We start from the raw sequence: 25918 nt of genomic DNA on the forward strand, positions 1-25918 counted from the left end.
TACATAAAGGGAGGGGTTGCTTTGTCAAAGAGATTGTTGTGAAAAGGAAGAAGAAGAAGAATAATAGTTCTAATGATTATTAAATGCATCACCGAATAGGAGAGTTTTAAGACCAGTCTTAAATTTGTCAAGTCGAAGTTCATCACGGAGATGCTGTGGTAGGGAGTTCCAGAGAGTAGGTGCAGTTACTGCGAAGTTTACTTTCCGTGTATAGTAGAAATCTTTTAAGGAGGGGATGAAAAGAAGTTTTTGGTCGGTTGATCTTAGTGTACGTGGAGAACTTTGAGGAATAAGAAGTTTATCTAGGAACGAGGGCAGATGATAGAGTTTTATTTTAAAGGAAAGTAAGATGATTTTATAGGTGATGCGATGAGTGACAGGGAGCCAATGTTCTTTTTTTAAAAGAGGAGTGACATGGTCATATTTACCTATTTTATATATAAGTTTTATTGCAGTATTTTGTATTAGTTGTAGGCGTCTGATTTCTTTTTGAGGGAGACCATTAAGGAGTGAATTGCAGTAATCTAAATGGGAAATTACTAATGAATGAACCAGAATAATGATTGAACTGGTTTCCAGTACAGAAGTTAGAGATCGAATAATACGTAATTTAAAAAAGCAGGTTTTAACAATTGAACTTATATGGTCATGAAAAGAAAGTTCCCTGTCAATAGTGACGCCTAAGAGTTTTATTTTGGTATCCATATGCATGCGTGGATTGGAGGATGATCGGGACAGAGATTAGTGAATCGGGACAGAGTTAATGAATCGGGTCGCAAAGGGCTCGCAAACCGATTGGTACACGATCGGTTTGCTTAGTGAATCTAGCCCTTAATTGTTCAGTCTTATAAAGCTTTGTTGCAGTTCTACACAGGTGAGTATTTAGAGGGGGATTCATCAAAGGGTGATAAGCGCTTTAGTGCAAGCTAACCGCTAAAGACACCTATTATATTTTTAGCGGTTAGTGTGCCCTAATGCGCTTATCACCCTTTGATGAATACCCCCTAATAGCAATAATGGCTTTAGAATTACCACTGTTTAAAGTTTTCTTTATTCTTAAGACTACATAGCACTATAAAAACATCTTCTGAGTGATTAATTTCCATTGGTATTTCATGAAATATTCCCAATATACTTTGACAATCACATCATCCGTGAACAAACTGATTTCACATGCTTCACCAGAAAATAGTTTATAAATTTCCAAGAAGGAAGTGACTAAAATGTCAATTTCTTTTGCCTTTTTCCACTCTCTTTAGTTATTTTGTGTTGAGTAAGTACTTTGAAAATGTGAATGTGTAAACTCAGAGATGCCAAGTATTGAGTCTGAAGGCCAGAGTGAATTTTATCAGAAGATATACATTCAGGGCCAAATTCTATAAATGGCACCTAAATCAGTAGCTGCCTACAAAATGGCTGTAAATCAGGCTTAGGTATCGTTTAAAGAATCACGGTTAACTGCGCCTATCAGAAAACTCAGGCATCTGCAGTGTAGGCCAGGGTTTTACTGGCCTACATTATAAAAGCCTAAGTTCTTTAGTGAATTGTGCTTAACAGCGCCAAAGTATCACTCCACCCCTAACCATGCTCATTTAGGCATAATGTGCCATTGGGCATCCTGGTGTAGATGTGATTTTAGCGCCTACACTGTAGTCGCCTCCCAACACCAACTTTTTAAATGAGTTTTTAAACATTTTTAAACGATGTGGTCAATTACCGCGCCAATTAAGTTAGGCAGTGGTAGGGCGCCTACCGCTGCCTAACTTACTCCACCGTTTATAGAATATGGCCTTCAGGGTTTAAATCTAGAATGATTTAAGTGTTACATTACTTTGCAGGTGAATCAAGATGGCATTAAATGATATTGGATTATCTTTGGAGCCTCTGAAAGAAGATAGACAAAGTGGGGAACCATTTGTGTACATTTTTGGAGTTAAAAATTGTCTTCCACCCAGTAGTTAAAAGTATGTGCCTCAGTTTCAGAGCACATGTACTTGCAGTAAAGAGGGAAAGGGCAAGAGAAACAATAGACAGGAAGGTGTGCTCAGCTTTCTTTTGTGACTGGTAATAATAATAATAATTTTATTGTTATATACCGCCATACCGAAAAAGGTCTAGGCGGTTCACAATAAAGTGAGCTAATACATGGGATACAGATAAAATACAAATTAGAATAATGGACTTAAAAACAGATAAAGACAGAAAGCATTTACAATATAATGCAGAAAATACCGGCATGGCAGGGAAAGAAGTAATACAGAGGCACCATCTTACTTCTCTAAGGCTCAGTGGTGTAGTAAGGGGAGTGCGAGGGGTGTGGTCTGTCCCTGGCACGGTCTTCTTCTGGGTGCCAGCATCCATCCCTCCTCTCCGCCCCACCTTCCCACACTGTACCCATGCCCCTTCCCCGTACCTTTTTAACTTCATCGCGAGCAGTCACAAATGTACTACCCGTGTCAGCTTTGGCACTTTCTCTGACGTCACTTCTGGAAGTGACGTCAGAGAGAGCGGCGAAGCCTACGCTGGCAGCACATTTATGGCTGCCTGCGCAGAAGTTAAAAAAGTACAGGGAAGGGGTGCAAGTGTGCGTGGCAATGGGTGGGGGTTGGGAAAAGGGGTGGGAGAGGGGCACAGTTCACCCTCCCTATGCCACTGCTAAGGCTTGCCTCTCATGAAAGCAGTGATCAAGATTAGTGCGTTGGTACTCAAGCACTGATGGGTGAGAAATAAGGCTGAATGTGAATGAGAGCTAAGAGGTTTCGAATGACTTTAAACACACTCCTAATGAATAAGACTTGGCATCTCCTATAAACTTTTCTAGAGTTTTGGGATATAAAATGCGACATAACTCTCTTGAGAACATCTTTATGTTATAACATTTTATTGAAGGAATCAAACAAATATATAACAATATGATACAAAAAGACATTCTTTACAATCAAATTCACAATAAAACATTTGCATAAACATTTTATCATTCCTCCAAAATATATTTTAATATATCTAAACCACTTTTCCCCTATATCCCCCCTCACCACTTCATACATATATATTAAAATCATTCCAATTTCCCTCCCTACCCCAGAATGAAAGGCGACACAAAACACCAAATAAACAAAAATATTTAAATAAAAATAAATAAATACATTTTTTTAAAAAACCCAACACATTTATTTAAATCTAATATAAAGTATTAAGAATCATACTTCTAGCTTGAGAACATCTTTAATAATAATCTAAAAAAAAAAAGACATGCTCTCATCGTCTCCCAGCTCGCGCACCAAGCCACCGTCAGTTCACTCGGGCGACGCGCGCCCGAGCCCACTCACAGCCCCGCCCGCAGAGAAGGGGCGGAGCTTGGTGACGCACGGCGTGACGGACGGACGGAGGCAGCGGCCGCGGATTGCGTTGGGCGGGGAGCGAGCGGGGCGGCCATCTTGGCCTTCGGCCCTCCCCCCCACTCCCTCCCTCCTCCCCCGCCTTCGAGTGTGTGTCGGCGCGGAAGTGGAAAGTTGGCAGGCCGGGAGAGGTCCGAGGCTGGGGGTTCCGCCTTTGAATGGTTAGATAGCGCCGTCGCTGGGAAAGGGGGGAACGCCTTCCGCAGTCTCTCGCCGCGCGCTGCCCGTCGTGTTCTGCTGGCAGGAGGAGAAGGAGGACGACGTCGACGACGATGGCAGGGAGGCTGCCGGCTTGTGTGGTGGACTGCGGCACGGGGTAAGGCGGCTCTTGACAGCTCGGGCGCAGGGCGTGTTGCGGTCTCAGTCTGGGTTTTTGGGGGGAGTTTTCGCCTGTGCGGAGGAGAGACGCGCCGCGGTGCATAGGCCGGGTGCAATCGCCCCGCTTTAGCTCGTGGGAGCGGCGACTCGTTTGCATCTGCTTGAAAGAAAGCAAACGGATTGGGGGGGTCTGCCATGGAAGGGTTCACCTTGTTCGCCTCACGCAGGATCTCTGGCACGCTTGGTGTCTGTGAACTTCCGCCAACCCTTTCGGGGGAGGTCGGGTGGGCGAATCGTGCCCGAGAGACACTGGAATATAGATCTTGTGCAAAAAACAACAACACAAAACCCAGGCTTTTTTTGTTGGTTTTAAAATGCATCTGTGAATGTGTGTGGGTGAAATGACTTCTCTAAAAATGTGTCCTCATTGAGCAAGCGCAGAGGAACTTCCTAGTTTTTGTCAAAGCCTCTTCCTGCTTTGGTGCTTTTATACCTTATAAGGCAGTTTCTGGTTGCAAACCTGAACAGATTTTTAACTAAAATTGGGAGACACCGGATGACTAATGTATGGTGTGCGTGTGTGTGCATGCATTTAAGTATGCAGATGCACATATATGTGGAGTTAGATAATCTACGTTAATAGAAATAGAGCAGTCCTGTTTTAGAAGTGAGGATTGTTGTTGCAAAACCTCAGCCTAATTCATTAAGTAGTAGAGCTGCAGATAATCCTAGATAGAATGCCTCTGTCCAAGGTTGCTTTTTTCCAGCCTTCTTCATTTACCTATTTTTTTTTTTAAAAAGAAGTGATGTGGTACACATATAAAAGTCCATCTCAGTCAGTCTACCTATTGAGGTGGTTGGGGCGGTGACAGCCCTTTCGTGTAAGTTACCACCTTTCTCTCTCTCCACCCACGTCATCTTGGATGTACAGATAATTAAAAAAAAATGTAGATACATAAACCGGTGGAAGTTAAAACACACTCATTCATACAGTTTTAGATGAAATGCTCACTGCATTGGTTTCCTACATCTCTGAACACATTCTAGGCATCTTATCTCCTTTCTGTGCAAAATGTTCCTGAGCTTTTCTGTTGTCTGAGGGGGCAATGCTGCATTCAGGTGTATGTGACAGATTATGAAACATTGGTGGCTTCGCCTACTGCCCCACCTACCTCTACCTACTTCACATACTGTATTTTGTATTCACTTCTTGCTGTTTAGTCTGGCAGTCGGTCCCCTCTTTCTGCCGTTTTGAGGTGGGCTGCTGTTTGTGCTTTCAGGAAAGGCTTAATAATGATTGATTGTTAGTCAAAGTAGGTGATACAGTATACTAAACTTTGTGAGTGAGGATCCTTATCACTGTCACAAGGACTTTCTTGTTTGCTGCAAGGTTTTTAATGGTTTTCTATGATTTAAATAGTAAGTCAGTTTATTTTGGTAGGCTCTGTTGCTCTTATGACATTTTTCCTATTTTGTCTCCATCTATCATAGTTCATTTGTTTTAATACATTTTTATATCCTTTTATTAGTTTCCCTCTTCTGTGAGGCACAACAAAATGTATTTTGGAGATTGGCTTGAGCAGTGTTTTTTTTTTAAGTTCCAGTTTTTTTAAGCTGGAATAGATGCAAAACATTGATTTTTTTTTTTAGCTTTGGAATAATTTCCTGACTTTCAATATTGTTTTCTTTGGTCAAATGTATTCTCTTTGAAGAAGTAACAATGGCCGCATAGATCAGCAAAATTGGTCATCTTATTTTACTATGTTGAAACACATTTAGAAAATGTGGGTATCGGGGAATGTTTGTAATTTACCTTTTCATTATGTGCTAGGATGTTTTTATTTTGTTTTTTTTTTGCTTCTATCCTTTAGCTTCTCTTCCTTATCCTTCATCTAGCCCTTTGACACTTATCTATCACTAACTTCCCCATCACAAACTCTCTGACTGTAAACTTGAAAGTAAAGTTGAAACCTGTGATTGGATGAGCCCCTAAAAATTACTGATTCTGCTTTTTTTGTGTGTGTGAGTGGGTGGAGATGATCTAGTATCTGATTTTTTAGACTATAATTTTCTCTTTGTATTTATTTTTCTACCCATGTTTATGCCCTTTCAGTTAATCTTATAAGATTAAATATATATCTTTCACTTTTCTAAACCTTATCTGGACTTAGAGGCTGACCGAAACTGCAGTCAAAATTCAACAAGTGGCTTCAACAAAAATCAAAAACTCAAGTTTGGTTCTGTGAATGTGAACCAGTTAAGGCACTCTGTTGATTGTCAGAGCTTGCAGTCTTATGCTTTTAATACTTCTTCTAGATCCAAAGTATACAAGCCAGAATATGATTTTAATAAAGACTGTATCATACTTCCCAGCAATATAGCCTCCACACATGGATTGCGGCTAATGGAAACTAAAAGCCATGGTGCTTTAAGTGGCTTACTTTGCACCACACTCGGAATGACAGTTGGATATCATAACTCCACAGAGAGGCTAATTCATAAGGAGTCCATCATCCCAAATTTATGGACTTAAATTCCTGCTAAAATTTTGATTCAGAAGCTTTTTTTTATCATATAAATTGCTGTGCAAGGTCCAACTCCATTGCTTACAATTGCATACAAAAAATTGTGCCCCCTCCCCCCTTCCCAGGACTTCGTTATAATCCCTGATGGTCTAGCGGCATAGTCAAGGCAGGTGCGATGCTCCAGTCATGGCAGCTATTTTGAGAGCAGAGCCTAAATGGGCAGGGGTAACTGGGATTGTTCCTGCCTTAACTATACTACTAGACCACCAGAGAGCCTAAAGGCGGGAGTGGGGAGGGGATCTGGGAAGAGGGGCGGTTTCTATTCGGCGGGGGAGAGATGGAGGGAGTCAAAGGTGACAAAACACAAATGTTTAGCCGTTACTGAAAACAGTCATTTTTGGCCTTAAGAAAAGATGTGACCAAAAATTAAACAAACCTTTTGACAACCCAAAATTGAGCAGAAAAAGGATTTGGGGCGGGTGCTAACACTGTAACCAAACAAAAATCAGGCAGCCTCTATCTGGACTGCAATTTATTATAATTAATTTTCAAATGTTTTTCTTGGGCTTCTTCGATGTAGAATAGATTAACATTTTATATTCTGCTATTTTGCAGGGTTATTACAAGGTATCTTTTAAGATAAATTTGCAGCTTAATTTTTGCCACACCAGTTTTAAGTGTTCCTTATGGAAGTGGATTGCGATGTGAATCAAGTCTGCAGTTCTCATTAGAATACATTGGGGCTGATTTAATAAGCCATATGTTAGAACAGTGTGCTAAGCTTTTTTTATGTTGATGCAGAAAACTAATGGCATGCAAATTACCATGGCATTAAAGGCACATTTACTAAAAACACAGCTCACTGCATCTGGTGTTTGTCTCCTTTTCTATCAATGTATGAGTGAAAATTGCATCATGCACTGACAGGAAGACTATTAAGAAGCCTTGGATCATGATTCACCTTTGGGATTGAAAGGCAGGGTTGATGCCCACTTTTACCTCTGACAGCACCATCTTCTAAAATTATGGCACTTGATTCCTAGGGACCAGAATGCCAAATAAAGAAAGAATACTTCATCCATGGTTATATGGTCCAGAGTAATTGATACAAGGAGTCCTTAAACCAGAGAGAGAGCCTCTGATTCTGCATTCCTCCCCCCTCTTATCCTATGGGTTAGTAAATCCTGAGGAGGTATCCAGCAATGTCTTCTCCCTCTGACTTCTACACTCCTCCCTCCATATTTGTGGGGGTTAAGAGCAGAGTCCACGAATATTGAAAAATCGTGGATAACTTTTAGGGCCGGCTCTGACCCACCCCACCTCCCTCCTGCATCCCGGACCTTCCCCAGACTGTACCTTGTAGTCAAGCAATGACGCGGGGCAGGATTGATCGTCCTACGCTCTTGCCCCGTGCAGAGACGTCATCAAAATGGCTGCTGTGAGTTCCCGTTGTAGTCTCGAGACTACAACAAGAACTCACGGCAGCCATTTTGATGACAGCACTGCACGGGGCAGGAGTGTAGGATGATTGATCCTGACCCAAATCGCCGCTAGACCACCAAGTAAGGTCTGGGGAAGGTCCTGGATGCAGCTTTCCTGTTGGGGGAAAAAAAATCACGAATAGACCGAATCTGCGGGTACTGAAACTGCAGATTCAGAAGAAGTGTAAAATAGTTTACTTGGCAGGACACATGCTAGGGGTCAGGTGCTGCTATTTTGGAAGATAAGTGTTGGCAGACCCAGAGGTAGCAATTTCCCCTGCTTCCCAACCTGAAGGTGGCTGCAAGTCAAGGAAGTTGTGGGCCTGTTTGAGCCACCAGGGATGCTGCACTTCACCTCAAGATCTTTTGCTTCCATATTTCATTTTTACTTCAGTATTACATAGGAAGTAAAAAGAAACCACTAAATTTTAGAATTTTGTTTTTACATTGAGAGCAATCAAGGATATGGCCTGTATGTGGTTTGCATATCACTGCCTTGTAGCGAGGTGCCTTTATTTTGGACATTTCTGTGCTCAAAAAGTCTTTTTGCATTGAGAGTATGACTACCATAGCATAATTAGGAGTAAATTGTACTAGAATATAGTGTAGAATTTTACATTGGCCCCTTAACCTGTGTCAGTTGTGTGGTTTTAACAGTCTTAAGATTTTTATTCCTTTAAATTTCCACTTAAAATTGGCTGAACTACTAAGATCTTGTGTTCTGATGTTACTTAGAGGGTATAAGTATTTTCTTTCTTTTCTTTTTAAGCTTTTTCTATTTCTCATCTTTTTATTTATATATATATATGTATATATGTGTGTGTATATATTTTCCCCCACCCCCCTTCCCTACTCTTACCACGATGTGGCCTGCTCCTTTTGGCCCCTCTCCCTTCCCTTCCCGCAGTCTAGCCTGCTCCAAGGGCCCCCCTTCCCTTATTGCGTTCCTCACAGGCAGGCCCAGCTTCTCCTTTTTTTAAATTGTGTTGCCCTCCCTCGCGTGGCTGCCTGCCAGCCTGGTCCCGTTGAGTGGCTCGCGGCTGTAGTCTTTTTTGTCGGCGCTTTCCTGCCCACCCCGCAGTCTGGCCTGCTCCGGGGGAATTTTTTTTAAAGTTTTAAAGTTGTCGCGGTGGCTCCTCTCAAACCCCACCAGCGTCAGAAGCCTTCTCCGACACTGGTGCGGCTCGTGAGAGGAGCCGACACCGCAATCTTTTGGAGAGCAGGGAGTCCAGCGCTGGCAGCCAGTCCTGCCGGCGAGTATAAGTAGATGCTGTAAGGCTGGGGACTCGCGCATGCGCACTCCTGTGGCCACGGACCTACATCTCACGGATCAGAGATCACGGAAGCACGCAGGTATGAGTGTGCATGCGCGGCTAGGGTTTTATTATATAGGAGATATATATATATATTTTATTTCCTTTTTGGAAGTTGGATAGAACATACTAAATATACTCAAATATAAGATGAGATTTTGGGGCCAAAAAATGGGGGTCTCGTCTTATATTTGGGTCATTGCCCACCTGCCCCCTCCCGGACTTGTTGCAGGCCTCCGCTGGGCTTGGTGGGGTGGGCCGAGACAAGAAGGATCCCTCCCATCTCCTGTCCCAGCTGACTGCCAATTTTTTAAAATCTCCCTTCCTCCTCCTCTCCCTGCGTACCTTTTTGAATTCCTGGTGGTCCAGCAGTGTTTGGGTAGGAGTTTGCTTTCAGTGCTCCTGCCGCTCCCTGAATAGCTGCCTCGCATTCCCGCAGCCTAGTGTACCGGGCATGAATGAGCTTTTGTGCTTCTGCCTGGTGCTGAGCCGCTTGCTGAATGGCTGCCTTGAGTTCTCATGCGTCCTGTGTCCTGCAAGAACTTGGGCAGCCATTCTGCGAGCGGCTCAGTGCTGGGCAGAAGTGCCAAAGCTCGCTCATACCCGGTACACTAGGACATGAGAATTTGAGGTGACCAAGGAGACAGTAGGGATCTCTCCTGTTCCATCCCACCAGGTCATACGACAGGCCTGTAGGACTGAGAGAGAGGGGGTACAGGGCAGGGAGGGAGGCCGAGTTGAGAGCCTGGGAGGGAGGGTGCTGGGTACAGCCTGGCAGGAAGGGGGGGGGGGGCTGGGCACAGAGCCTGGCAGAGCACATGAATATTACACACACACACACACCCCGTCTTATATTTGAGTCAACCTTTTTTCCTCCTTTTTTCGGGGGAAAGGGTAACTTCCTTAGCAGATGAATCCAGAGACTAGTGGGATAGCACACATCTACCAGCAGATGGAGATAGAGAAACTGATTAACAGGTGGTCCTATTGGCTGGCATGCCTCCTGTATCTTCAGTATGCTCTATCTCCAGCAGGCGGACGGTCACTATTCAACTAGCTCCTGAATTCTGGTTGTGACTGGGCAATTCTGTTTCTCCTGTTGAGCTTTCTCTTCAGTGAGACAGTGGGGTCCAGCTGAACGGTGCCGGCTTTAGGGGTTACACCTGGCCCCCCCTTCCAGGTCCCTACCTCACCCTCCTTCCAGTGATAGAGGGTCTTAGTCTCTATTTTTCTTCTTTCCCTTAATGTAAGAAAAGAGAGACCAAAGTGGCTAAATTGCATTGATGCCCTGCTAGTACTGACCAACTGGCATCTCCCTGCACTAACAACAAGGTTGCGAATATGTGTTTTATATTGTGTTCTGTACTTATATTTGAAAATCTGGGTTTTGTTTAGTTGTTAGAGCTATGAGTTTGGCTTCGGGCTAAGTTTTGTGGAGTAAAATATTGTTTTATTGGTGTGGTATTATTTTTATGAAGGGCTTTGTGTGAATGGTTAGACTCCGTTGAAGGAGCCTGTGTCTTTCTGTACGTTGCAGGCACGCTCTTGTTCTTTTACCATGGCTGCAGCTTTGCAGCATTAGTGTAAGCCTTACTTTAGGCGGTGTTTGCTGCAGCCTTGTTGAGGTGATTGTGAAGATGGCTCCAGGGGGATTTTTCAGTCACTCTTCAGGAGCCACTTCATTACAGCGTGCAATAGACGCGCAATGGTTCTCCGGCACTGTTTGGAACACTGCAGCATTAATATAGTTTCTCCCCGAGGTTGATTTACTTTAATTTATGCCGCAGCCATGTGAAAATTTTTTAGCGGTTGGCTCTGGGTAAGTTTTTCGTTTTTTATACAACACTATTGCAGGAGCCAGCCCATTTCAGGGTGAAACAGACACGTGCTGGAGGGAGTGCCGGTCAGGGTGTTTATTTGTACAGCTGACTTTTGTCAGCGTGTGCCACGGTTTCTAACTCCCTTCGGGGTCAGATGCGTCGGGGCTGTTTCAGCAACTTTAGGCAAGGTGGTGGTGATTAAGTTTTGTGTGTCTCTCCCATTTTATTCACTTGAAGAGAAGCAGCTACTTTAATGGGGACTGTAATTTTAGGCCTTATTGCATTTTAAAGCGAGACTCTTCCCTGTGCTCGGCTGCCCAGTCTCGGTTTATCTCAGCACTGGGTTGGCAGAGGGCAAATCGCTGCACAGTGATGCAAGCGGCAATAGAGTACTGTGTACTTCATATGGGTATCTCATAGTCTCTCTAAGGGTCCCTGAAAAGTGAGGCTCTGTATGTGGGTTTCCTTATTCTTTGTGCCTCTATGCAGTGCTGTGTGTATTTGCTAGCGCTATAGAAATAATTCATGGTGCTAGAGCAGTGTTTTTCAACCTTTTTTGGGCAAAGGCACACTTGTTTCATGAAAAAAATCACGAGGCACACCACCATTAGAAAATGATAAAAAATTTAACTCTGTGCCTATATTGACTATATATAAAGTAATTCTCTTGCATAGGAATCAAATAAACACAAAGAAAGTATTTTATAATGCTGCCACCGCCAACAACACCGTTGGCGGCGGTGGCACTCAAGTGGCTAAAAAGCCACAGTTTGCCGGCCTAGGGACAACACTGGAGGGTGGCCAGCTGTGCACCCCCTTGGGACGTAAACCCGGGGTGGGGCAGACCGCCCCCCCCCCCACCCTGGTATGCCACTATCTGTACCTCACTCCCTCCCTATGACCAAAAATTCTCCTTTCTTCTATTCCCCGTGTACACAACCATCTCTTTCCCTCCCTTCCTCTCTCCCAAGTCCATGCCTTCTGTGTCCAAACACTCATTCCCTCCCCCACCTCAGCATCTCTTTCCCTCCCTTCCTCCCTCCCAAGTCCATTTCTTCTGTGTCCAAAAACGCATTCCCTCCCCCACCTCAGCATCTCTTTCCCTCCCTTCCTCTCTCCCAAGTTCATGCCTTGTGTCCAAAACGCACTCCTTCCCCCCTTTTGTGTCCCGTGTTTGCCTACCAGCCCATCTTTGCAACTTTCTCAGCAAAACGACGCTCAAGCCGCGAGGCTTGTCTTCTGCTTCCTGTCTGCCCTGCCGCACACAAATAGCCGAACGGAAGTATTCTCCGACGTCAGCGCTGACGTCGGAGGGCAGGCTTTGCTTAAGCCCTCCCTCCGACGTCAGCGCTGACATCGGGGAACGCTTGCGATCGGCTATATGTTAGCTGCAGGGCAGGCAGGAACAGAAGACGAGCCTCGCGGCTCGAGATGTATTGAACTCCTCGGATCCCCCGTCCAGCTCTCTCCTGTCCACGTGGGGCGGACCGCCCCTCTCCCTAGACTGGTGGTACTGCCCTGATGGCGGCCCTGACTGTACGGCACACCAGGCAACATCTCGCGGCACACTAGTGTGCCGCGGAACAGCGGTTGAAAAACACTGTGCTAGAGTGATAGCTTTCCAGTTGGGGGACACTCTAGTGGCGGAGCGGGGTGGCTTGGTGGCACCTTGTATTTTCCTTCGGCCAGGACTGTCTTTCTTTATTTCTAGGGTGGCAGGGACTACAGGTTTCAAAGCTTATCGAGCAGGATTTTCAGTTCGCAATCTTCTCATGGCATGTGCTAGACAACCCTCCAAACTGACAGGAAAGGCTGTGCGGCAGATTCTAACCAGGGACAAGTGACCTATTCTTCCAAACCCACAAGGTAGCAAACGCTATGTGGCTGTTGGAATCATCCCTAAAGCTCTCTTTGGGGGTGGGAGCCTTGTCTTATAACGGTCAAGGTACAGATTGTTTCCCATGGGGCAGTGAATGCAGCTTCTAGATTACGCATAGTATGCCTTTTCTTTAAGGGCAGTAGGCTTTTGGATAAGATTGCATGGAATTACTAATGGATTTTAGAGTTTCCAGATAACAGAGGTTGCTGCAGGTTAATTCTAGGAGTTCTTTTTAGTTCTCCCTGGCAAGGCCTTGTTTTCAGAATTACATGCTCCTTTTTACATCACAAGACTGGAGTTTTCGCAGGAGAATTCCTTTCTTCTTCCAGACCTCGCAGCTCTCGTCCACCCCTTCCCCAACTTTCTGCACTTCACTCTGAAGGAGTCCCGACTTCCTTGGTTAGCTCCTTAGGATTTCTCGCAGGAGGGGTGTGTGTGCACGATGATGTCAGGTCAGGGGCTTTGGACATTATTACATTACATTACATTATGAATTTCTATTCTGCCATTACCTTGCGGTTCAAGGCGGATTACAAAAGAGTTAAATAATGTGGATTACAAAAAGATATCTGGTCATTTTCCAGGGGAGATAGAGAGAGTATCGGGTCATTTCCAGGGAAGATAAAGAGTAGATCAGGTTTTTCAGCATGATTGCAACTTTGAATCCTCTTTTCAGATCCTTTCTTGGAGTCACCATGTATTGAGATTCCAAAGGTTACGTTGATGCGAGACCCTCTTTAAGTGTTACGGGAACTTGGGGCAGTAGTTTTAGTTCTTCCGGAAATAAGGTAAGTCATTCCTTTTACTTCATAGTGCCTAAGAAGGGCCAATTGGTCAGACAGGGGCTGGATCTCATACAGGGGCTGGATCTCATACAGGAGCTGGATCTCATATAGGTCAATGAGTTTCTCAGAGTTAGACATTTCCAAAGGTAAACTGTAAATTTATTTCCATATTCCCTATGGCCACCGCATCAACAGCGCTATCAGTTTTGGCAGATGCCTTTTGACCTTGCCACGACTCTATGAACACTTCAGAAAATGGGGACAATAGTGGTGGCGTTTGGCGCAAAGAGATAATTCAGGTACATTCTTTGACGACTGCTTGATTTGGACGTCTTCCAGCCTGATCAATTTCACAGACTCAAAAGGGCGATTTCTTTTCTTCATTTTTTGGATGTGAATCTTCTTATTTACAAAGAGCTGTCTTATTCTGTGCCAATTATTGGAATATCTGAGGCTCTTGTTAGTCAAGTAGGTGAGAAATGTGTTTCTGCCTAAAGACTGCGGCAATAGGTTACAGTCTCAGGTTAGCCTTTTACAGTCGCCAAGAACAAGAGTATGGGATTCGGTACAGGTTCTAAGATCCATGGTAGGGAATCCACTTGGCTCGCTTTCATGTGCCAACGCTGCAGCAGCCGCTGCTTTTGTTCCGGTGGTTCCCGGTATCTCAAGGCTACAATCATAGTATTCAGTAGGCTCCTCAAGCATCGCTCAGTAATATCAATTTATTCAACGGCATGCCACGGTCTTTGCTGCACTGGTTCATAACCTCCAAGCATGCCAGGATGTTGGGTTGGGGGCTCAGTGTCTTCAATCCTCAGCACAAGGAGACTAACTGTTCATTCATTCTTCAGTAGTTTCAGGCTATGCTTCCAGGCTGTCAACACGGATCTTTTAGCACAGTGTCATAGAGGTATTATTTCTAAACTGCCAGGGAAGTATGTCTAGTCCTTAGTTGGCGAGCAGAGTAATAATTCTACTTCAATGGGTGGAATCTCAACTTCCTGTTCTGTCGGCGGTTCATTTTCGGGACAGGAAAAGGATTTACACAGCTTTTCTCAGCAAAAATCTTCTATATCATGCTCAGACGTTCCAGCTTTTTGTATAGAGATGAAATATCCTAGAACTAAACCTCATGGCCTTGTCTTAAAATGCAAAGCTTCCTACCTTCTTAAGTAGATGCAGAGAGTAGCAGTCAGAGTAGCGTTGCTTCTTTCTCACCTCTGGTTTGTCTCTTATAAGTGTTTTCCCCCTGGATTTTGATTGCATGAGTGTTCCTTCTCAGGCTTGCTTTCAGGGCACGGTGATCATGGTATCTCCAGATTGTCCGCTCCATCCATAGTATGCGAATCTGATGGGTCTCTCGAATAGCCAACTGTTGAGATTTCCGGTTACTCCGGATTTACTCTCCCAGGATCTGATCAACATGGAAATTTGTATCACTCTGGTATTACGGCCTAGCTCTTGAAAAGTCACGGCTGAGGTGTAAGGGTTGTACGAAGCAACTTATTTCTTCTCTTCTCCAAGCAATACAGGCATCTTCATCTCTGGCTTGCGTTAGCGTCTGGAGGGTTTTCGTTTCTTGGGTAGTTCTCAAGGTATTTCATCATTCCAGATTTCTCTGTCTTCTATTCTTTATTTTTCAATGAGGGTATAGCCAAGGCCTGGATGTTTAATTCACTTCAGCTTCATGTGCCAACCATTGCTGGTTGCAGGGACCAGGTGTCTCACTTTTCCCTTGCTTTTCAGCCCGATGTAGTTCAGCTCCTAAATGGAGTGCAGCATATTCATACACCTCTTAAGCCCTGTCCGGAGTGCAGTCATAAGGTACTTCTTCGCAGTTTACAAATGGCTCCTTTTGATCCTTGTCTTTTCAGACTCTACAGGATGTGACGTTGAAAATGGTGTTTCTTGTGGCCAGGGCTTCAGCTCAGCGCTTTTCTGAGTTGCAGGCCTTGTCCTGCAGAGATTCTTTTTTGTGAATTACAAATTCTGGAGTGTCAGTTCGGTCATTTCCACAGTTTCTTCCTAAGTTAGTGTCATCCTTTTCTTCTCTGCCACTCTCACTTTTCCTTCCTGCTTTCTGGGAGGATAAATGTGGAGGCGAGCTTTTCTTCACTGTATTTCTTAAAAGTGCATAGAATGCTTCTACACCAGTATTCTTCAACCTTTTTACACCTATGGACCGGCAGAAATGAAAGAATTATTTTGTGGACCAGCATCGGTCCGCAGAACAATGGTTGAAGAACACTGGGCTAAGTCGTGGGCCAGACCCTGCCCATCTCTACCCAATCTCCACCCCAGACCCTGCCCCCATAGTCCTAATTGTAATACTATTTTTTCCATTCATATATACATTACATTACATTAGGGATTTCTATTCTGCCATTACGTTGCAGTTCAAGGCGGATTACAAAATAATTATCCAAGATGTATTACAACAAGAACTTACAAAAAAAAAAAAAATTGGTCATTTTCAAAAAGAGTAAGAAATGGGTAAGGTTATTTGTTTGGGGTAGTTGGCTTTAGTGAGAGGTGGAGTTTGAGACTTGCGGTATTATTTCTTTTCTAAAAGTCTTGTGGTCGAGGGATGTCGTCAGTAGATTGGCGAATTGGTTGTCTAGTTTGGCTGCTTGAGTGGCCAGGAGGCCATCATATAGTTTTTTCTGTTTGACCTCCTTAATTGGGGGGTATGAGAATGGGGTGTGAGTTTTCCTATGTCTGGTTGCGGTGTTGTAGATGAGGCGGTTATTCAGGTAGTTTGGACTGTCTCCGTATAAAGTTTTAAATAGTAGGCAGTAGAATTTAAATTGTATTCTTGCTGGGATCAGAAGCCAGTGTGATTGGAGATATGCTTCTGTAATGTGATACACACAATATAATGTTATTAACAACGTATCGATTGCACCGCAGACCGGCCGTTAAAGAACACAGTTTGGGCCTGATGCACATGCCGGCCCTGTGGACCGGCAGGAAATTTCTGTGGTCCGGTGGTTGAAGAACACTGTTCTACACTATATCTAGGTTTCTCACGACTTTGATCATTTAGTTCACCTCTTTGTATTATTCAAGGGACGCAACAAAGGTATGGCAGCGTCTAAAGCTTCCATCACTCGAGGGGTCAAGGAGGATATTCTTTCTGCTTACTTGATGGTAGGGAAGCAGTTGGCGGAAGAACTTCATGACTATTCAGCCAGAGCAATGGCTTATTTTTGGACTCACTCCAGAGGTTTTTCCTTGGAGGAGATTTGTCATGTAGCTACTTGGTCTTCTAAGAATGCCTTCTCTAAGCATTACTGGTTGGATCTGGTGGCGAGTGCAGAGACTTCTTTTGGTGCTTAGGTTATTGCGGAGGCAATGTTTGCTTCCCACCCAGATTGAGGATTGCTTTGCTACATCCCATTAGTCTCTGGATTCATCTGCTGCTGTTGCTAAGGAAGGAAAAATTGTTCTTACATGTTAATTTTCTTTCCTTTAGACACAATAGATGAATCCAGAGCCCACCCTTTCTGGATATTGACTGTCGGTTTATCTTTAACAAGAGAGAAGTTTGTTATATTTGATAGTTGTATTCTGTATTATTATCTTTAACATTTATTATGGGAAAGACATTTTTTACATGCTAAGCATGGTTCCAGATGCTTGGGCAACGAGCAATACTGAAGATACAGGAGGTGTGCCAGCCAGTAGGACCACCTGTTAAATCTCCACCTGCTGGTAGATGTGTGCTCTCCCACTAGTCTCTGGATTCATCTGCTGTGTCTAAAGGAAAGAAAATTAACAGGCAAGAACATAATTTTTCCTTGTCTTATACTCAGATCAAATTATATTCAAGTATATATGTAATTCTGTATATTCTAAGCATTGCCCATCTAGACTTGTCTGATGTGGAATGAGATGAAATTTTGTTAAATTTCAAATATTAGATTTTTATCCAAACCTGCAACCTGAACATTTACGGCTGGTTTTATTAGTGTGTTATTCAAAGACTAGGGAACACTCGAAGTTACAGAGAAATACTTTTAAAACTGATGGAAGGAAATATTTTTTTCAGTCAGTGAATAGTTAATCACATTGCCAGAGGTTGTGGTAAGAGCGGATAGCGTTGCTGGTTTTAGGAAAGGTTTGAACAATTTCCTGGAGGAAAAGTCCATACTGGAGGGATGCACTAAAGTCAGCGATCATCTACAGGTTTAGCGATGATAGCTGATAACCGCCCCAATGAACTAAATGGCCCACCGCGTGTTTTTCCCCTCGATCGCCCATTTTCCAATCCGAACCAACCCAATACATGCACTAACATCGTTTGGCTATTTAGAATCAGGTTTTACCGATCCTAAAACCAGATTGTTCTAGACCTGTCGGTAACTGTGTTACTGAGAGGTCTATCTGAATTTAAAAAAAATTTTTTTTCAATGGCACAGATATTTTGCGTGTATTACACAAGCAAAATATCTGCTCAATTAAAAAGAAAACAGTCCGCCCTCCCCCACCAAACAAAACAAATGGCAGCCCACTGCCTCCGGACACCCTTCCACCACGTGACAGTGATGTGAGGGATGTTAACTTCCTCCTGCCATTGGACTCCCCCCCCCAAAAAAAAAACCACCTACACCCCCCCGCCTCGCTCCATACCTTAAAAGTTGGGAGCAGGAAGTACTGTAAACACCTCCTGCTCTTCCTCTCTCTCGACGACGACGCTGGGCTTTAGGCCCTTCCCGGTGCATCATGTGATGCATGGGGAGGGGACTGAGGCATCTGAGCCAATCAGGGACTTCCTTAGTCATGCATAGTCTTAGCAATAGTACAGAGACTTGTAGAAATTCAGACTATAGGGCTCGGGCAGATACTCTATATATTTCATAGTATTCAAAAGAGGCTTTGAGGACTGGAGACCCATTCTGGATTTTACATATGTCATCAAGGTGCTGAAAGTTCCACTCTTTCACATGGAAACTGTGTGATCAGTCATCGCAGCAGTGGCTCCAGGGGAGTTTTTAGTTTCCCTGGACTTGATGGAAGCCTACCTCACATTCACATATTTCCAGAACATAGAAGATTACTGAGATTCCATGTGCTGGAGAGACATCAGTTCTTGGCACTTCCGTTTGGGTTGGCAACAGCACCCCACATGTTCACCAAGGTAATGTTGGTGATAGCAGTACATCTCTGCAGGGCAGGATTTCAAATGCATCTGTATCTGGATGATTGGTAGGTCAGAGCTCCATCATTATCAGAAGGAGAACAAGCAGTGGCTTAAGTGGTCTAGGTCTTGCAGAGCCTGGGGTAGATAGTGAATTTTCAAAAGAGCTAACTGGTTCCATCCCAATCCCTGAAATCCTTGGAAGTACTATTCAACATGACAGAAAGCCAGCTCTATCTTCAGAGGCACACAGACAAGCTTTGCACTCAGATAACATACATGATAGCCATGCCAGCTCCGTCTTCATGGCACTATCTCCAAATACTAGGTTCTGTGGCAACCACTATAGATGTGGTCCCTTGGGTAATGGTTCACATGCATCCTCTCCAGAATACACTGCTATCTTGGTGGTCCCCACAAACAGACTCTTTTCAGATGACTCTCTCATGGACTCTGGAATCCCGCCTCAGTATAAGTCAGTGACTCTGTCCAATGTCATTTCTATGGGGCATGTCTCTCAAAATAACTTCATGGGTGATTCTTATAATGAATGCTAGCCTGTTCGACTGGGGGGGGGGGGGAGTCATTGCAGTGGATGCCCAATCCAGGGGTGGTGGTTGGCCTCCCAGAGAAAATGGTCCAACAGGCTGGAATCTTCAGGCCATTCGATTTGGTGTTATAAAAGCTGAAGAAGAGTCTGGAAGGACAGGTGGCCCAAGTCTTCTCATACAATGCTACAGCGGTGGGAGCCTGGAAGCCCACTTATTGTTTTAGTGGGCAGAGCTTCATCTACAAGCGATCTTTGTGGTACATGTAGCAGGAATGGACAATGTGCAGGCCGATTACCTCAGCAGTCAGACCTTAGACCTAGGAGAATGGATGCTTATCTTCAGCAGCATTCTAGTCCATTGTTCTTAAATCTGTTCAGCCAACTTTTGATCTGATGGCTACAGCGAGGAACAAGAAGACGAACCAGTTCATCAGTTGAAGATCCGAGCCTGGAAGTAAAGGTCTGGATGCCCTAGTCCAGCCACGGCCAAAGAACTAGCTCTTGTACATATTTCCTCCATGGCCCATGATAGGGCAAATATTTCACAGAATAGCAAACCACCCAGGGAGAGTGGTTCTCATAGCATCAGATTTGCCATGCAGGCTGTGGTATGTGGACCTAGTTTGTCTTTAAAGAGACCAGGGTCTCAGAATGCAGGTACAAACCTGATCTTGTATCTCAGGGCCCTGTGATCATAGAGATCCTGATTGCTTAGGTCTTACAGCATGGCTCTTGAGTGTGCAACATTAGAGCAAAAAGGATACTCTGAGGTAATCATTGCTACTCTCCTCGGAGTCAAGAAGCCTTCAGTGTTCTCCTCTTATGCTAAGACATGGAAGATGTTTCAATACTGGTGCACGAAAGAGAAGGTGGAGCCATTTAGTGCTCCAATCGTGGTGGTGCTAGCTTTCTTCCAAGCAGGTCTCAACAAAGGCCTCACAATGGTGTCTCTCAGGGTCTAAATAGTGGGTCTCTCGAGCTTCAGAGCCTGTGGACACAAGGCTCCCCTGGCTTCTCATCTAGACATAGCCAGATTTCTAAAGGGAGCACTAAGACTCAGACCACTGGTAAAACAACTGTTTACATAGTAACATAGTAGATGACGGCAGATAAAGACCCGAATGGTCCATCCAGTCTGCCCAACCTGATTCAATTTAAATTTTTTTTTTTTTTTTTTTTTCTTAGCTATTTCTGGGCGAGAATCCAAAGCTTTACCCGGTACTGTGCTTGGGTTCCAACTGCCGAAATCTCTGTTAAGACTTACTCCAGCCCATCTACACCCTCCCAGCCATTGAAGTCCTCCCCTGCCCATCCTCCTCCAAACGGCCATGCACAGACACAGACCGTACAAGTCTGCCCAGTAACTGGCCTAGTTCAATCTTTAATATTATTTTCTGATTCTAAATCTTCTGTGTTCATCCCACGCTTCTTTGAACTCAGTCACAGTTTTACTCTCCACCACCTCTCTCGGGAGCGCATTCCAGGCATCCACCACCCTCTCCTTAAAGTAGAATTTCCTAACATTGCCCCTGAATCTACCACCCCTCAACCTCAAATTATGTCCTCTGGTTTTACCATTTTCCTTTCTCTGGAAAAGATTTTGTTCTACGTTAATACCCTTCAAGTATTTGAACGTCTGAATCATATCTCCCCTGTCTCTCCTTTCCTCTAGGGTATACATATTCAGGGCTTCCAGTCTCTCCTCATACGTCTTATGGCGCAAGCCTCCTATCATTTTCGTCGCCCTCCTCTGGACCGCCTCAAGTCTTCTTACGTCTTTCGCCAGATACGGTCTCCAAAACTGAACACAATACTCCAAGTGGGGCCTCACCAATGACCTGTACAGGGGCATCAACACCTTCTTCCTTCTACTGACTACGCCTCTCTTTATACAGCCCAGAATCCTTCTGGCAGCAGCCACTGCCTTGTCACACTGTTTTTTCGCCTTTAGATCTTCAGACACTATCACCCCAAGGTCCCTCTCCCCGTCCGTGCATATCAGCTTCTCTCCTCCCAGCATATACGGTTCCTTCCTATTATTAATCCCCAAATGCATTACTCTGCATTTCTTTGCATTGAATTTTAGTTGCCAGGCATTAGACCATTCCTCTAACTTTTGCAGATCCTTTTTTATATTTTCCACTCCCTCTTCGGTGTCTACTCTGTTACAAATCTTGGTATCATCTGCAAAAAGGCACACTTTTCCTTCTAACCCTTCAGCAATGTCACTTACATACATATTGAACAGGATTGGCCCCAGCACCGAACCCTGAGGGACTCCACTAGTCACCTTTCCTTCCTTCGAGCGACTTCCATTAACCACCACCCTCTGGCATCTGTCCGACAGCCAGTTTCTGACCCAGTTCACCACTTTGGGTCCTAACTTCAGCCCTTCAAGTTTGTTCAACAGCCTCCTATGAGGAACTGTATCAAAGGCTTTGCTGAAATCCAAGTAAATTACATCTAGCATATGTCCTCGATCCAGCTCTCTGGTCACCCAATCAAAAAATTCAATCAGGTTCGTTTGGCACGATTTACCTTTTGTAAAGCCATGTTGCCTCGGATCCTGTAACCCATTAGATTCAAGGAAATACACTATCCTTTCTTTCAGCAACACTTCCATTATTTTTCCAACAACTGAAGTGAGGCTCACCGGCCTGTAGTTTCCTGCTTCATCCCTGTGACCACTTTTATGAATAGGGACCACATCCGCTCTCCTCCAATCCCCAGGAATCACTCCCGTCTCCAGAGATTTGTTGAACAAGTCTTTAATAAGACTCGCCAGAACCTCTCTGAGTTCCCTTAGTATCCTGGGATGGATCCCGTCTGGTCCCATCGCTTTGTCCATCTTCAGTTTTTCAAGTTGCTCATAAACACCCTCCTCCGTGAACGGCGCAGAATCTACTCCATTTTCTCGTGTAACTTTGCCGGACAATCTCGGTCCTTCTCCAGGATTTTCTTCTGTGAACACAGAACAGAAGTATTTGTTTAGCACATTTGCTTTCTCCTCATCACTCTCCACATATTTGTTCCCAGCATCTTTTAGCCTAGCAATTCCATTTTTTATCTTCCTCCTTTCACTAATATATCTGAAAAAATTTTTATCTCCCTTTTTTACATTTTTAGCCATTTGTTCTTCCGCCTGTGCCTTCGCCAAACGTATCTCTCTCTTGGCTTCTTTCAGTTTCACCCTGTAGTCCTTTCTGCTCTCCTCTTGGGTTTTTTTATATTTCATGAACGCTAACTCTTTCGCCTTTATTTTCTCAGCCACTAGGTTGGAGAACCATATCGGCTTCCTTTTTCTCTTGTTTTTATTGATTTTCTTCACATAAAGGTCCGTAGCCATTTTTATCGCTCCTTTCAGCTTAGACCACTGTCTTTCCACTTCTCTTATGTCCTCCCATCCTAACAGCTCTTTCTTCAGGTACTTTCCCATTGCATTAAAGTCCGTACGTTTGAAATCTAGGACTTTAAGTATCGTGCGGCCGCTCTCCACTTTAGCCGTTATATCAAACCAAACCGTTTGATGATCGCTACTACCCAGGTGAGCACCCACTCGAACATTAGAGATACTCTCTCCATTTGTGAGGACCAGATCCAATATTGCTTTTTCCCTTGTGGGTTCCGTCACCATTTGTCTGAGCAGAGCCTCTTGAAAGGCATCCACAATCTCCCTACTTCTTTCCAATTCCGCAGACGGAACATTCCAGTCCGCATCCGGCAGGTTGAAATCTCCCAACAGCAGAACCTCCTCTTTCCTTCCAAACTTTTGGATATCCACAATCAGATCCTTATCAATTTGCTGCGATTGAGTCGGAGGTCTGTAGACTACACCCACATAGATAGAAGTTCCATCTTCTCTTTTCAGAGCAATCCATATCGCTTCTTCCTCTCCCCAGGTCCCTTGCATTTCGGTCGCTTGGATATTGATCTTTACATAGAGAGCTACTCCTCCACCTTTATGACCATCTCTGTCCTTCCTAAAAAGATTATATCCCGGTATGTTTGCATCCCATCCATGTGATTCACTGAACCATGTCTCTGTGATAGCAACAATATCTAGATCTGCCTCTAATATCAGGGCTTGCAGATCATGAACTTTGTTGCTTAGACTGCGAGCATTTGTGGTCATCGCTTTCCAGCTATTTTTCAGCGATAATCTCCTTTTTCGTATGGATTTTTGTGTCGTTTCACTTCATGGAACCTTAACATGGTTTTGCATGGCCTCAGGTTCCTTATGAGCCTATTCAAGAGGTATCCTTGTTGGATCTTACTGTCAATACAGTTTTCTTTGTGGCCATTATGTCAGTGAAATGAGTCTCGGAACTGCAGACCCTGTCATGGAGGGAGCCCTTCCTCAAGATCACAGAGGCAGAACTTCCTTATGTATGGTCCCATCCTTTTTGAGAAGGCCGTTTCGGTAATAATGTCAGTGTTCCAGACCACTGGGTTAAAGATAAAGGACTGAATTCTGAGGAAGATGGGTGTCAGAAGAGTTCTTCTACACTATCTAGAGCAGTGTTTTTCAACCTTTTTTGGGCAAAGGCACACTTGTTTCATGAAAAAAATCACGAGGCACACCACCATTAGAAAATGTTAAAAAATGTAACTCTGTGCCTATATTGACTATATATAAAGTAATTCTCTTGAATAGGAATCAAATAAACACAAAGAAAGTATTTTATAATGCTGCCACCGCCAACAACACCGTTGGCGGCGGTGGCACTCAAGTGGCTAAAGAGCCGCAGTTTGCCGGCCTAGGGACAACACTGGAGGGTGGCCAGCTGTGCACCCCCTTGGGACGTAAACCCTGGGTGGGGGCAGACCGCCCCCCCACCCTGGTATGCCACTATCTGTACCTCACTCCCTCCCTATGACCAAAAATTCTCCTTTCTTCTATTCCCCGTGTACACAACCATCTCTTTCCCTCCCTTCCTCTCTCCAAAGTCCATGCCTTCTGTGTCCAAACACTCATTCCCTTCCTTCCTCTCTCCCAAGTCCATGCCTTCTGTGTCCAAAAACCCATTCCCTCCCCCACCTCAGCATCTCTTTCCCTCCCTTCCTCTCTCCCAAGTTCATGCCTTGTGTCCAAAACGCACTTCCTCCCCCCTTTTGTGTTCCGTGTTTGCCTCCCAGCCCATCTTTGCAACTTTCTCAGCAAAACGAAGCTCAAGCCGCAAGGCTTGTCTTCTGCTTCCTGCCTGCCCTGCCGCGCACAAATAGCCGAACGGAAGTATTCTCCGACGTCAGCGCTGACGTCGAAGGGCAGGCTTTGCTTAAGCCCTCTCTCCGACGTCAGCGCTGACATCGGGGAACGCTTGCGATCGGCTATATGTTAGCTGCAGGGCAGGCAGGAACAGAAGACGAGCCTCGCGGCTCGAGATGTATTGAACTCCGCGGGTCCCCCGTCCAGCTCTCTCCTGTCCACGTGGGGCGGACCGCCCCTCTCCCTAGACTGGTGGTACTGCCCTGATGGCGGCCCTGACCGTACGGCACACCAGGCAACATCTCGCGGCACACTAGTGTGCCGCGGAACAGCGGTTGAAAAACGCTGATCTAGAGGTCACCAAAGAGTTCTGACTGTCAAACCATATTATTTATGCTCACCAGTAAGGCTATATAAGCTTCCAATATACATATGGTTGTAAACCATATACATATACATCTCTTTCATTTCCAAAATTACCAACTCACTCGATCCTCAGCGAGGCCACCTCCCCACTCATGGTGGGCGGTTTTATGCCTCAACTCGTCACTGGATCCTTTTTATTATTTTACTTTTTTTTGACTTTTTATCTAAAATACATTTTCTTTTACTTATTACTTTTTAAATATCTATTAAGGATAATTCACTTAGCTTTATAGCTCAGCTTCTGGTCGCTATTCACAGAACGGGGGATAACCAACATGTTTCACCTATGTGATTTACCACGGTTTCCTCAAGGCTATCACTCCCTAGGACAAATGAAGTCAATTACATTTAATTCACTCCTTATAAAACCAGTCAAAAACTTATAGCTATCAAATTCAAGCAATTTTTCGTTTGCTTACCCATAGTTCTCACTCCATCCCGAACAGACCAGTTCACTCTCCATAGATGGGGTACAGGAAATGGCTGGGGACGCCGACTCCTGGCAGCTGGTAACCTCCTCCACAGGCAAGCACAGGAGACCCCCCCCTTTCTCAGTTTCTTCTTCATCTTCTTCCTTTTCTCTCAAACAGGGCAGTTTTACATCGACCCCACAAATCGCCCTGAGAAACAGATTCCAAATCCTACAGGAAGGGATTGCAGTTGAGGAACAGGAAGACGTCCAACATATGACCACAGTCCCAGGGACGACTGAACAGCTCCCCTCAAAGAAACGCAGGGTGGTGGTCATTGGGGATTCCATGTTAAGGGGCACCGAGGGACCAATTTGCAGACCGGATATACAATCAAGGGAGGTTTGCTGTCTGCCTGGGGCCAGAATCCGAGATGTCACCACCTGTCTAGATAGACTTCTCAAACCACAGGACCACTTCCCCATGCTTCTCATCCACGTTGGGACGAATGACACTGCCAGGAACACCCCGGAGACCATACCCAAAGACTTTGGAGCCCTGGGTGAGAAGCTGAGGCAGTTGGGAGCGCAGGTGGTCTTCTCATCAATCCTCCCGGTAAGAGGTAAGGGTAGAGCCCGGGAGGAGCGTATCCAGAGGACTAACGAGT

The 25918-nt window shown here is 44.7% G+C and overlaps 1 protein-coding gene across 1 annotated transcript in view; it reads left to right on the plus strand.

Annotated features, from left to right (window-relative positions):
• The first annotated feature begins 3413 nt into the window (after positions 1 to 3413).
• Positions 3414 to 25918, plus strand: part of ACTR3 (actin related protein 3) — a 133567-nt gene continuing 111062 nt past the window's right edge. The window contains exon 1 of the mRNA XM_033945685.1: positions 3414 to 3714. Coding sequence (XP_033801576.1) covers positions 3671 to 3714 — 44 coding nt within the window. The 5' untranslated portion in view covers positions 3414 to 3670. The remainder of the gene's footprint in view (positions 3715 to 25918) is intronic.

This window comes from Geotrypetes seraphini, chromosome 5 (assembly GCF_902459505.1).
Source record: "Geotrypetes seraphini chromosome 5, aGeoSer1.1, whole genome shotgun sequence".
Classification (NCBI taxonomy): Eukaryota; Metazoa; Chordata; class Amphibia; order Gymnophiona; family Dermophiidae; genus Geotrypetes; species Geotrypetes seraphini.